At 37.3% G+C, this 13,677-nt stretch overlaps 1 protein-coding gene across 4 annotated transcripts in view; it reads left to right on the plus strand.

Annotated features, from left to right (window-relative positions):
- PPP2R5C (protein phosphatase 2 regulatory subunit B'gamma) overlaps window positions 1-13,677 on the plus strand; it is a 96,072-nt gene that overhangs the window by 29,531 nt on the left and 52,864 nt on the right. The window contains exon 1 of one of the 4 annotated variants that reach the window (XM_052783190.1): window positions 10,182-10,501. The exons of the other annotated variants lie outside the window; for them this stretch is intronic. Within the exon in view, the coding sequence (XP_052639150.1) occupies window positions 10,408-10,501 (94 nt within the window). The 5' untranslated portion in view covers window positions 10,182-10,407. Of the gene's footprint in view, window positions 1-10,181; window positions 10,502-13,677 lie in introns of those variants that run through there. 4 annotated transcript variants of the gene reach the window in all.

A 13,677-nucleotide genomic window follows, 5' to 3' on the forward strand; every position in this document is an offset into this window, starting at 1 on the left:
ATTCATTGGAGCAGCTTATGATTAACATTGTACACCCTGAGTTTATTCAGGAAATGGAGGAGCAGGATAGCTCATATAATGCAAAAAGAAAAGGAAATAAATTATAAGTTAAGAGGCTCTAAGAACAGAGATGAACATAGAAGAGATGTCTGTGATGCAGTTGGTTTGTGGAGCATTGAGATCCATATATTAGCAAAGCTGCAAGCTGGTAAAGCTTCCTGCAGCACCGTGCAATACAACCTGATTTAGGTCAGGTAGAAGAGGTAGCTTGTCTGCCCACAGACAACCCAGAAGTATCTCTGGAGAAGTACCTTCAGAACTGTGTCAAATGTCTTGAAAAGATCTTACCTATTTTCACCAAAAAAGAAAACTTCTGTGCCAACAGACTTGGGTTATGTTTATTTCTGCTTCTCTGGTTCTCCTTGTTAGCTAACATTTGTAGTACAGGTACTTCAGTTACAGAAAGTTGATTTTTGTTTTCACTTGTTTATTGGGAAAAAATTACTTACTGGCCTTAAAGGTCTGTGTTGTTTTATTATGATTTGAAAACTTGCAGATTAATGCTTTGGTTTTATCAAATATAAATAGTAAAGGGTGTTTCAGCCTTCAGAAACTTACCAGTTTCTTCATTTTTGCTTTCTTAAGAAAATGGTTTGTAACTTAGGATATATTGAAATGGTTTACAAATTTAAAAAATGTGTTCTGTATGAGATAAACAGCATAAGTGTTCAATATGAATATTTAATAAATATATAAAAGTAGTACCATTTCTGAGGTTGTATGTACCTGACCACTGACACACTGAAGTAGTTCATGTTCTTCGCAACTGCCCACTTCAACTTTATGCAAGAAGCTTCAATTCATTGTTACATTATGGATAACTTTTTCATGGTTAATTAGCAAATAATTCCACAGTGTCTGTGATTGATTGTTGTGTGCTGGCATTTATTTCTGGTGATGTTGATGGGTCATCTTCACTTTAGTTCTTGATTCTAGGTTACCTCTATGAACTTCTGACACTCAAATACATTAAATACTGAAAAAAGCTCTAGAGCTTGAATATGTGATGTATGTACTCATCTAGCTGTGTTTGTTCAATTTTGAGAGGAAACTTTTGAGAGTGTCATGATATGTTATGAATTGCATGCTTGTTGCTTGTGTACTTGATGGCTGCAATAATACATTTTCACTTCAGCTCTCATGGAGTTAGTATCCAAAGACCATCATACAGATCAAGTCTCTAAAATTTTAAAGAAAAAAAAAAATTACCTAGGTTTAATGCTAAGGGAAAGGAAGGATATCTTTTTTTTTTCTTGTTTCTTTTTGAGGTAATTGCATTTACTTCCAGATCTAGCTGCTTCCCCCCCCTTCTCTTACATTCATATTAAGAAAACTTTGACACACAAACATTTGTAAATTCTGTAAGTTTAGTTTACTATCTAAACCATTAGCAGATCAGACTTAATTTTTTTGTAAACTTTTTTTTTAATTAAGAATAAAATTCTATTTTTCCTCTGATTTTACTGAGAATATAGTTGTTCCTTACCACATGAGAATAGTGGGCGAGTGTTGGCATCTGCAGGACAGAGGTTGCTGCTGTGATGGACTTGCTGAGTAATTGACCAAGATCAAAAAGGAACAAAAATAGAACAGCCAGCCAGTAGTGTGGCATTTCATAACTGGTTAACTAGCAACCTAAATGTTAATGTGTTTCACTTCTATTCAAGACTATTAATACAGAAAAGTAAAATTTAAGTTTAATGATTCAAAAATGTACATGTTATTAAAAAAGAGTATTTATTTATAATTTCAGTAATATTTCCATTACAGGTTGACAGTTTTTTTCTCCCACAGTATAATCTTGCTAATTATGTAGTTCTAAGATGTTCCCTTGCCCATTCTGTACATCTAGTTTATATGCTACGAGGGTTTTTTAACAGTACAAACAGGTGAATGTACTTGTATTTGTAGATGTTATTTTGCAAGGATGATCTGATTTTAGTGAACTGTGTAAATGTGCAGCATTTAGAGAACTGTTATACAAAGTGGTGAGATTTTTAAGGATGTGGTCTGAATCCCTACAATATATAAGAGAATGTTGCAATGAGAATTCTTAAATACAGTATTAAGATGGCCTGACTGGGATAAAAGTTCTTAAACAGTGTCAAATACAATTGTGTGACAAATGTAACTTTAACCTGCAAGTAATATTCATTAAAATATAATGTTCTCTGTCAGTCCTAGAATAACAAATTTGAAAAAATAAAAAAAGTCAGTGCTCCTTAATATTCTGAAGTGTTGCAAAATTTCCCAATGAACATGTGTTAGTCATGCATATGTAAATTTGGGTGTGATTCAAAAATACGCTTTTTTGTAGCATTTCTGTATATGTTTTTTAAAGTTGGATAGAATCCTTTTATAGCATTATAGAGGACTCCTATGATGCCAGTGTCATGGTTTTGTTTGTGGGTTTGGGGTTGGGTTTTTGGGTTTCTTTTTTAGATAGAAGTGAACATAGTTTTATGTAATCTTAAAGATGGCAATTGTAATTCAGCTTTTATTTTCAAATACAGTTCCTAATTTATTTACAGAATTACTGTTTACCTCTTGGAGTTGGATTGTGGATACAATATTCTTTTAAAGGTATATACCGAGGTAGGAAGAAATGAGCTATGTTGACAGTTGTGGACACGCATGCTAACTTTTAGTGCTGAGAAGTGTAGAATATGGAATACTGTGCTATTTTCTTAATGTAGAATAACTGCATGTGATATGATTAAACAGATCCTGATATTTCATTGTTGAAGATCTTGCCGTGCATGTTGATCAGCCCTGGTTTTGACCTTCTGGTGGAGATGTCTGTTTCTGACTTAACATGATTTCAACATTAAAAGTACTACTATCAGACATATCTCTTAAAAAAAAAAGGGGGGGGGGGAGGAGAAATAATGAGCATGACAGGTTATAAGGGTGCCATTTTTCTAAGCACATCTTGTGTAGAGTGCATGGTTTCTCTTTTTAATTTAAGCAGAGACTTTAGAGCTATGGCAAATTCTGAGTCTGTTCTGTGCAAGAGGAGAATGTCAGGGTGGTGTCTGAACTTGTCTGCCTGTGATACAGGACTCTGATAGGGAGGCAAGCGTTATTAAAGCTTTCCTAATGTTTTAAAGTCACAAATGGCTGTCTAGGAGATAGCTCTGTTTTCATCGTCTGTTCAATATTGAAGTCTGATGAATCAAGATTGCAGAAGAGGTGATTCCAGTTTAAGATTCTGATACTTAAAAAAACAATTGGGCCAAATTTTCATTGATAAAACTGTTGTAACCATGAGGAAGGACGAAAAAGTGAGAATTTCTCAAGGGGTCAGAAATGTAAGGTTGTTTTGTGTTTCTCTCAACTGTAGAGTACAGATAAGTAAGCAAAACTGATATAAAGGTAAATTAAAAAGCAAATCAAGTATTGTTCTCTGTGCTGCAGAGAAATTCAACCATGTATGTTGATATTTCCCACAAACTCATATCAGGGTAAGTTCAAACTCCAGCAGAGTGTGTTACTTGTTCATTTAAAACTAGCATCTATTTTCATGATACAAAAGAGACTGACTGGGTATATGCAATATAATTGAATTTATGGGAATCATAGTGATAATGGACTACTTTGGGTTTTGAGGAGCACTTTTCTTATAAGCTGTTGAGACTGGAGATCTCAATGTTTTACGTCACTTTCATCGCAGAAACCTACTCCTGCCATTTTTAAATTAGGTAGAGAACAAAGGTGCAGTACTTCGGCCTTTCCAGTTTAATCATGCTTCTTGTGTGTGTGCATGGCAATTGAGGAATTTTGTCCAGCTGCAAGGTGGCAGCATCACTGTTAAGCTAAAAGTATTTTATGCAAAGTAAGATGGTGGATTAAACAAGATAATGCTACTATAAAATATAATTTGCCCTAATACGTAATGCATTTAAAAGGCAAAACACTGAGGCAAAACAAATTAATTCTCATGCAAAACATCAATGAATACAGTTTTGTGAAACAGATGATGCTCTTCTCCCTTGTACATGAACTACATCGGACTAACTCAGTATGCTAAGTGCTATCCTTCTGGTCCTGGCTGCGCTCATGCTTTTATAGTATTTTTGGCAGCCCAATATTGTATCAAATTTATTGAAACAATAATACAATAAAGTTTGTTCTTTCCTACATCAGTATGGTTAGGTGTCAGTGAGTGTGTGTATTGTATTATGTGAAAGAACTGTGGAGACTTTTTTTGCCATGTTAATTTAGTAACTTTGTCTTTGAACTTTGATGTTAAAAACATTATAGTGTTGCATAAACAGCCTTTCCTGTATTTATTTTTCTTTCAAATGTTTAGAAGAATTATTAAAATGTGTGTGGTAAGCATATACATTTCTTAAAGCAAATACTGGCAATTGTTTGGTGTTCATACAGGAAAATATGATCTATCAAATGAGTAAATACTTTAATGGTTATCACATGATTAATATTAAAATATTTAGCAACTATCCAGTCTGAATTACTATGTAACATTTTAAAGATTAAGAAACATGACAGTGAGTGAATAACTACCAAAAAAAGGTTATAGAGAAAAATACTTTGCTTGAATGTGTGAATTTTTTTCTTTAGCTAGCTTTACATGAAATCATAGGCTTGGATTAATGAGCCGTTTTTCATTTCAACTGCCCTATCAAACACCTACTCATTAGTCAGCAGCTGAAAGTGTTAGAAGAATGCTCTACATCTGTCACTGGCAGCATTGCCTACCGAACTTGTTTCCACTCAAGCTTGGATAGAATCCATAAAAATAGGATTTAAAATGTGGTATTGTCTTCTTTTCTAGAGTCTAACCTGTCTCTGAATTCAGAGTTTGGAGATCTCTTAAAATGTCTTTTATTATGCCCTTATTTACAAAAAGAACATTTTGTTCCATTGCACAGGTCTTCATTATAATCAGACCTAAACATTTTTGCTGCTCCACTGAACTTCTCCCTTCATAAGACCTCTACTGATCAAACATTGAATGCAATATTTATACATGTAAATATAAGTCAGTGTTTGCTGGATAACTAGCATGCTCTCAAGTTTTTATTCTTAAATATAATTTTTTTTTTTACACTTTGTTTCTTGAAAATGACAAGTGTGACTTAGGTAATAAGGCCACAGACAGGAGTGAGTTTGGTGGTATACATTAGCTTTTTATACTGGGCTTGGTTAAAATAGTGTGCCAATACTTGAAACAAGCTTCTGCAATCTGCCCTGGGAAATATGTTTTTGTACCAGGTGCTATTCTTAAAATATATTTCTTTCAAGGTAACTAATGATTTTTTTTCTGTGTTTTACAGCTTTCTGAACTGAACAGATATCTATTGATTTCTCCCCCCACTTACAGAACCTTTTGAGTGTACAATATTGGCTGAATGAAAACTTGGTACTGTTGAGTCTGTGCGCTACAGTAACCATGCAAATATTAGGAAATCCAGATAGAGACAAATCCAGTCACAGGCAGATGTTTGCCAGTTCCACTTTTACTCCTTCTAGTACAGGAAAAACTGCTTAATTATTATTTTCTCAAGTGGAAGGTAGAATACTATCTTTTGCCATGCTTTCAGTCTTAGGAATTCTTTAAGGAAGCCAAATGATAGTCTGTACCCGTTTCATTCATCCAGGTAAGAATTTTTTTCTTGTCTGTGTATATCTTTTGATAGCTAGGTAATAACATGGTGTGTTTACCATCTCTGTTTCCTTGAAGAATCTCCTCTTGGCTGTCCTCTGGAATTGTGTCAGAACCTTGTAGGAGAAGCCCAGTATCCTTCCTATTTCTGCAGTTTCTCCTCCAGAATGTGTAGTATCTAGTGCCCTTTTTCCCCTAAAACAAAGTTACTGTCTTTGAGTAACTCATTGTTCAGGGTTGTGAAGAGACCCTTATTTTCTGTAGCCTGACATCATTTGTGAGAATGGTAAGTTTTGCTTAGGCTATAATTGGAGGGGAAAAAAAATAATGTTGGTTCTACCAATAAAAGCAAGTCATGTTTATTCCCATCCCTTTTTTGGGTGGCTGTCTGGTGAACCAGATAATGGAATCAACGTGGCTTAAACTCACCCTTTTTCTTCTCATTTTAACTCTGCTCAGTTCTAATCTGGTTCAACCATGCAGCTGCACAAGGCCTTGTACAGCGATTTCAGACAGTTGCACACATGTGCCTCAGAAGAGGTGGGATTGCAGCAGTAGCTCATATAGACTTAGTTCAGCTTAGGCTGCCATGGAACACAGTCTAAGTTAACAGAGAACCAACCTGACAATGAAGTAAGTGGCTTTCTGTTGGATTAGTGGACTAAACCAGCTCAGCTGTGGGTCTGATGACCACTGAAGCAGATGAGAGCAAAATAAAGCTGAGGGAAACGCAGGAAGGGGACTGAAGCAGTCTGCAACTAGGCTGGCTTAGGTTGCTGAGGAATAGCAAAATCAGCGGTTGTGGAATTATGCCTTTAGTTACCTCAGAGTTCAGACTAAATAGCCCCCTGCTCCCCCAAACCAAAAATGAAAACTCATATAGTCTGAGAGGTAACCAACTTTATCCAAGGTGTCGTCATGCAAATGGAAGTTCATACAATTTTAATTATATGTTGTTGATTCTGCCAGTATCAGTTAGAATAGTAGCTAGTTCAGAATGGAAATAAGGGCAACCTTTGGGCAGGTGAATTTGTTGTTAGGGTGGGGGGTGTGGTTGTTTTTTAAATCACAACCTAAATGGAGTATTTGTTTAGAAAGAAATACTATATAGCCTCCCAGTGTAAAGAGAATTTACCAGCTATAGTGCTGAATCCTCAATGTAACACATTTAATTGTATCCTAAGAACTTTATAGGATTTTCCTTCATTCCCATCATCAGGAAGTTAGAAGCTATGAACAAGGTTCAGAGGAAACCTGTAATAGTTTTGCTATACTGTCAATACGTTTTTTCATTCATTTAATTCTAAAAATGGATAGCTGAAGTTAATGCTTTTTTTTATTCTCTTGTAACAGAAGCGTCTTCGTAAATTTGTTCAAGTAAGCTCTTCCTCCTCCCATTGATATTCATTAGCTCTATTCCACTTGCGCTAATATTCTTTCCCTCCCCATTAATAAGTCAATTCCTAACTCAATTTTCTTTGCAATTTTTTTCCCAAATGAAGTTGCTCAAAATAATTCAACTTAAGTAAATATTTTCTTCTGGTGGCAAATCAAATAATTTAAGGCTGAAACAAAGGGAGGGTATACAAACCTCCTGAGCAGAATGTACCTCCCAATCCATATGACTGGTGAGAAGATACCAGATTTTGTTAATGAGCAAAAGGTCTTATAAAGATTGAAGTTCTTCAACTCCACTAGTCTCCTGTCAGAAGCACACCACAAATACACTGAATTATGGCTGTTTGAACCAGTTTCATGGTAGTTTACTAAGTACTGGCTTCAGATGTAACAGTCCTGCAAAGAGCAGGAAGTGTGAACAGGGTATATGTGTCTTGGGAGAGAAAACTTACTTGAATGTGACTTACTGTTCTGCCAATACTACTGCTAACGCTGCAAATGTCACATTTACTCTCTTTAGTGAAGAACAATGTAGGGGGGTTGACACTTAAACCATTACCTAAAATTTGCTAATGAACCTCCAGCTATTTAAGCTGTGCTTATGTATAAAATAGGAAATTGCACTGTAACTGAAGTAACATTCCCTTTTTGCTGTGTTGTGTACCAGAACAGTAGCTAAGTTGTGGGCCGTTGGACCAGCAGGCTTCATATCCATTTTAATCTTCGCAGGGAGTTTCAGAGAGACAGAAGCAGCAGTTGACCATTAAAGCAAAGACAGGAATAGAGATGAAACAGAGAACAGCTGCTTCTTAAAGATGTGGTTACTAGATAAACTGGAATTTTAAACCTAATTTTTGCCGCTTCATGCTGCGGCTTATCGCTATAGAACAGTCTAATTGTACTTTAGATGGAGAAAAGAAACAGAATTTGCTTGCAAAATTCTGCGTATGAAAATATTGGAAAAAATTGTCTGAGTTATTCTTCAGTTTTCTCCTTCATCCATCAAGATCTTGTAGAAAACTTTGTATTGAGGTCAGTCTTGGTTTTGTTTTTACATCTCATTCTGTTAATGGCATATCTCTATGGTAGCTTTTTGTTTTATAAGACTAAAACTCCACATCTAAGGTGTACCCAAGGGATACATAGATATATAACCTGACATTTTTGAGAATATACCTCCCCTGTTTTTGCCTAGCCTGGAAGGACAAATTATTTGAGTCTCTGTAGTGTTAGGGAAAAGGTTTAAAAAGGCATCAGAAGTTCATATAGTCCATTTTGATGTTCTCAAAAGCAGGATCAACTACATTTATATCACTCATGTTTGGCCATTTTTAAAAATTACTAGAAAGTTTGCAGTCTCTTATTTCGTTTCATTATGCTTATTGCGAGAGGATTTAATATCTAACCTAATGTTCCTTGATGTAGGAGGAATTTACTGTCTGTAGTGAATGTAGAAAAACTAATTCCCTCAATCTCCATAATTACTCTTTAAAATACTTAGATATTATCAGTCTAGTCCTTTCTGTCAAAAATCCCCAAACTAACCAACAAAACAAACAAAAACAAGCCAAAAAAAAAGAAAAAAAAACCCCAACCTCCCCATACCACACCGAACAGAGCAGCTTTATTTTTTTTAATTAAGTAATATTTTCTAGATTGGTCATCTTTGGGCTTTCTAATCAGGTTTACATCCTTCTTCAACTGTGATATCCAGGAGGAACTACTTCAAATTGGGCCTTGTCAGCAATCAGTAAATCCAATTGATTTCTTCATCTGTATATTCCCTTTTTTTATATCCCAGTTAGACTTTTCCCTTCATCCAATTCAATAATACTCAGTACAGCTCTAACTCACTGTTGACAGTGTATTATTGTAGTGCGATATAATTTTTCTAACCAGGTACGTGTATGCCCTATGATTTGGTTTTGTTCCGAATTTTTGTCAGCAAATTACATAACTGAAAAGCATCTTCATCTTTTTCTGATTTATTCCTTTTTTGAGCAGGTATAAGATAGGACAGTGTCATAGATAAGTAATCTAAATATTTAAAGGTGACATACTGGTGCAAATAGTATTTGGGGAGAAGCACAGATTTGGAGATGGTGCAAGTATAACATTGCCTGTTTCTCTGAAGATTGCTCCCAGGAGGTGCAGTACGTAGGAGACAAAATGGTCCTTCAAATAGCTCATTGTAAAAATAAATGTGCAAGTCTCATACGATGAAGAAAAGGTTGCTTACAGTTTTGTTCCAAATACCTTAAGTAATTTAACTAAAAAGTTTAGAAATTGTTATGCTGCACTTTTCTTGTATTTCTGGGATTATGCAGCAAAGCTGTTTTCATATGCCTATATATTGGTTCTTAGTGCTGCAATACTTTAGTTTCTAATAATATAAGTTACTTACAATTATTGAACTTTCTAGAAAGGAAAACCTGAGTTTTGCCATATCCAAGTTTAACAACGTTAAGTTAAACTTAAGATAGGTCCATTTTTCAGTTGAAAGAAATGTTCAGATAAGCATGAAACAGGAGGGTTTTTTCTCCTGAATGTTGTATGTATGTGTTTGTATTCATAACATACATATTAGCCACGAGTCGTAACACTTCCTGGGAATGTGTATGAGGTCTTATGTTTATAAATCAATGATGATAATAATAATAATAATCCAAGGGCCTGTATCTTACTGTGCACTACCTTTTAATGGGGCTCTTGAAAGCTAAAGTTGTAGATATTGCCCTTAATGCTGTGTTTTTCCACGGTTAAGTTGAGCACCTGTTTGGTCATTCTTGGCAGCCTTACTGAAGGAAAGATTAAGCCTTTGGCTTTTTCAGGAAAGAAAAAATAAAATGCGTGCGTTCTTTCTAGCAGGTGCGTACCGAATATTATCTGTGGGGGAAATAACAGAGCAGCCGTGAGCTCATCCAGGTTTGGGTTGTTTTTAAAAGAAGAAAAAAAAAAAAAAGGCAAACGCAAAAGACCCGTCACCTGCTGGGGCGGGGGTTTGCCGAGCTCCGCTTCTGCGGGGGCCGGGGAGGGCCGGGGCCGGGGGGGGGGCCGGGTCTGTCGGCGGGGCCGCCGTGCCGGCGCGGGAGCGCAGGGCGCGGTGACAGCCCCGCACCAGCCTCCGCTCATTTGCGGCCTCCTCGGTGTCATTTGAAGTTGCTGCCGTTAGCCAATGGGGCTCCTCCCGCCCGCTGACATCACTAACTAGCCAGTTCCCTCCAGCTGCAGAGCGCTTCAGTTTCTGTCTTTTTTTTAAACTAAAATGGAGGCTGGTTTCTTGCCTTAAGGAATACACTGCCTTGCCTGCTGGAGCCTAGATGTTGACATGTAACAGAGCTGGCAGCAGGATGGTGGTTGACGCAGCCAATTCCAATGGGCCGTTCCAGCCCGTGGCCCTTTTGCATATTAGAGGTGAGTTATTGTGCGTGTGAGGGTGAATCGCGACCCTCTGACGAGCTAGTAAATGGCTATTGTGGTGCTCAGATAAGGGGAGCAGGAAGTCCTTTGTAGCCCAGTCCCTTTCGGTTTGCTACAGCCGCAGTAAAACCCGCGGAGATCAAAACCCGTTTATCTATTAAATGCGTTTGGGGAGGATTTAAGAATTCGTAGAGGCATTGCATACATAGTTAAAAGCAGGTTTTACTGCTTTCTGCCGTAACTCTCCCATCCCCCTTTCGAGCTGTGCTGATGTCAAAGGATGTGAAGTCACTACCCTAGAAAGGTACCGAGTGGGGGGAGGGAAGAGCCAAGTTATCGCTATACAGTTTCTGTAGAATAAGGGCAAACGTTTGGTGTGCTTCAAAGCCTTTTTTGTGTCAATCGCTCGGATAGAGCTGCTTTAAAACCCACTGCAGCTTGTAAAAGAATTGGAAGTGTTGTTGGGGAGGAACGGGGGGAAGAGATGTGACATTTATTATGAAAATATCCTTTATGTATTCAGAAAGCATTTCCTAGAAGGGATGCGGTTCAGCTTTAACAAGCAAGCTCTTATGTGCCTATCGCTTTGTGCAATTTTGAATGTTCCATTTCACAGAATACGTTCTTTTGGGTTTGTAGAATTAGTGCATTGCAAATCTACATCTTATGTAATTCATTGGGAAAACACATGTTGGTATGACACTTTTGCCTAATACTGAGTGTGTATCTCTTGTTCTGTATTCTTGCAGTTAGAAAAATTTTGCATTGCTATGGGGGGGGTTTCGTGTATTTTTTTAGCTGGCTGTTAACTGACCAAAGCTTGCTCTTTTTTTTTTTTTTTTAATGTCTTCCTTAAGGTGGTTTTGGTTTAGAACTTTTTATGAAAGCAGAACATGTATTAGCTGAGATCAGCACACCTTGAACAATGGCATTTATATGCAAGAAACACAGCTGATACCATTTTTAATTACCTTTGCTTCTCAGCTTACACTGGTGTAGGCTAGATGTTAGTACTGAAAAGAGTATTTTTTTGATTAATATTCCATACACTGAAAAAATTTTGCTTTGAAAGTTTAAAAAACCCCAGCTGTTCCAAAGCCTGCTCATTTAAGCAGTAGCACTGGTCTTCATGTATTAAGAAATCACGATTTCTCTTTACCTTTTTAAAAGAGCCCTACCCTTCTCTGTCTGAAATGGGACTGGATGTATTCTAGAAGACTCTTAATTTTGGTCGGGGGGGCAGGGAGGGATGTGATAAAATTCCCTTGTTAGAATAGGGGCTGTGCTTGTTGTCAAGGGAATATAAATGCAGCTGCCTGACCTGTAGACAGGCCTTCACTTTACACTCTGCACAAATCACCTTAATTCTCTGAAAGGTGTTGCCTTTTGGAAGGGGAGAAGCACGGTCTTTTAAAGGTGCAAGTTAGGAAAACAAACCAAAGTTGGAATCAGAATGATGAAATATTATAATGATAAACTGTAATTGTCTCAATACAATAATAAGGTTCTTGTCAGTGAATTTATTATCCCTGTTGTTGCTCCCATCAAATACATAATTGTGGAAACAATGGATTTTAAGAAGCTGTTCTGAAATTTACTTTCCTAAGACCTAAATTTTTAGTGCACTGGATAGTACAGTAGTAAAGTAGAGGTTAAAGGGGTTTGTGGTTTGGTTTGTTGTTTTGGGTTTCTTTTAATGGGGTGATGAGAGTGGACTTTCTTGTAAGCAATTAAGGAATAACTGGGAGATTGTTTTGCCTTTTTCAAGTGGTAGGAAGTAAGATGGGTCGCTGGTATTATAGCCCACAGGAGTTTCTTGACACTGGGAGAGGAAGAGCATCTCTTCCATACATACGTGTATACAGAAGTTGCTTTGGGTTTGGTTTTTTTTGTGTACCTCATCTCACTAGCTTCTCTGATGTTACCAGTACTGGTCTGCCTCCAAAATGAAGCCTGTCAGAACAATACGTACAAAATTAATAGAAGTAAAAATTAAACTGGTAACTCTGAAGCCTAATGACACGTTTACTGTTTGTCCCAATCTATGCTGCTTTTACAGTTGTCCTTTTACATCATCTGTTGCAGTATAGGATTAAATATCTAGTAGAAGTACTCCTCTTTGCAGCTATAAGAGCTAAAACTTCAATGTCAAAGTGGGGGGAGGGGGCACAAGCCCCTCAGTTGTTTCTAGTAGATCTAGTTTGTTGTAATACAGAAGATACTGCTTTATCACCAATTTCTTATAATCTTTAAACTAAAATTTGGGGATGGTGTATTGTATTTTATTTTACCCTTATATTGTAGCTACCATACTTGGCTTTAATCTTATCTTTTAAAAAAATCTGTGAAGCCTTGTGGACTACACTATCAGGACTTCTTTGAAAATAAAAATTGCAATCTTGCTTTTAAAGTTAATTCTGAAGCACTTTCTGTAGCTGGATCATACGGAGCATGTAATGTTTGCAGAATAAAAAGGAAATCTGATCTGGCATGGGATAGGAGCTGGCTCCCCTTGCTCCTGCCCCTCCTGAACTGCAGACAGCTTTCTTGTCTGGGCTACTTACAGCTTTGCCAAAACAACATGCTTGGAAAAATAAATTCAGGTAGTTTTTAAAAATGTTACGAGTCTTGTGAAGAGGAAATAAGGGTGTCAAAATTTTATTGACTGCTATTGCTGACACTGATATCTGCACCATCACCAATAAGGAGGAGGAGTAGGTATTTGTAGGATAGGAGGTGTCAGGGCCCCAGATAACCTGTCCTCTAGCAGTTCATTTGGCTGCCGGTGCTGAAGGTCATCTTGGATATGGTGCAGCCATGTAATCTTGAGTCAGACTGCTGCGGAAGGAGTTCTGAGAAGTCTTGTCGGGGTTCCCCTTTCACTCAGGAGTTGTCTTTAAGCTCAGGCCCTTGGCCTTGGTTGTTGCCTCAGCTAGGTTGCAGCTATGTGGTTGTCCAGCCACGTACCTCGCTGATCTGGATCCTGATGTGTTGACTACCTGGCTTGGTGTGCCTCTTCACTGCGGACTTGCTCAGCAACCACTGGACTGCTGGCTGACCCTGATCACTGTCAGTATACCTGTTCTCCTTTCTTCATTCAGGTACTGTGAGACTATGCCCTTTGTCACAACTACAGACTGTTGGCAGTTGTTCAAGACCAATGTGTAGAA

This window comes from Harpia harpyja, chromosome 3 (genome assembly GCF_026419915.1).
Source record: "Harpia harpyja isolate bHarHar1 chromosome 3, bHarHar1 primary haplotype, whole genome shotgun sequence".
Taxonomy (NCBI): domain Eukaryota; kingdom Metazoa; phylum Chordata; class Aves; order Accipitriformes; family Accipitridae; genus Harpia; species Harpia harpyja.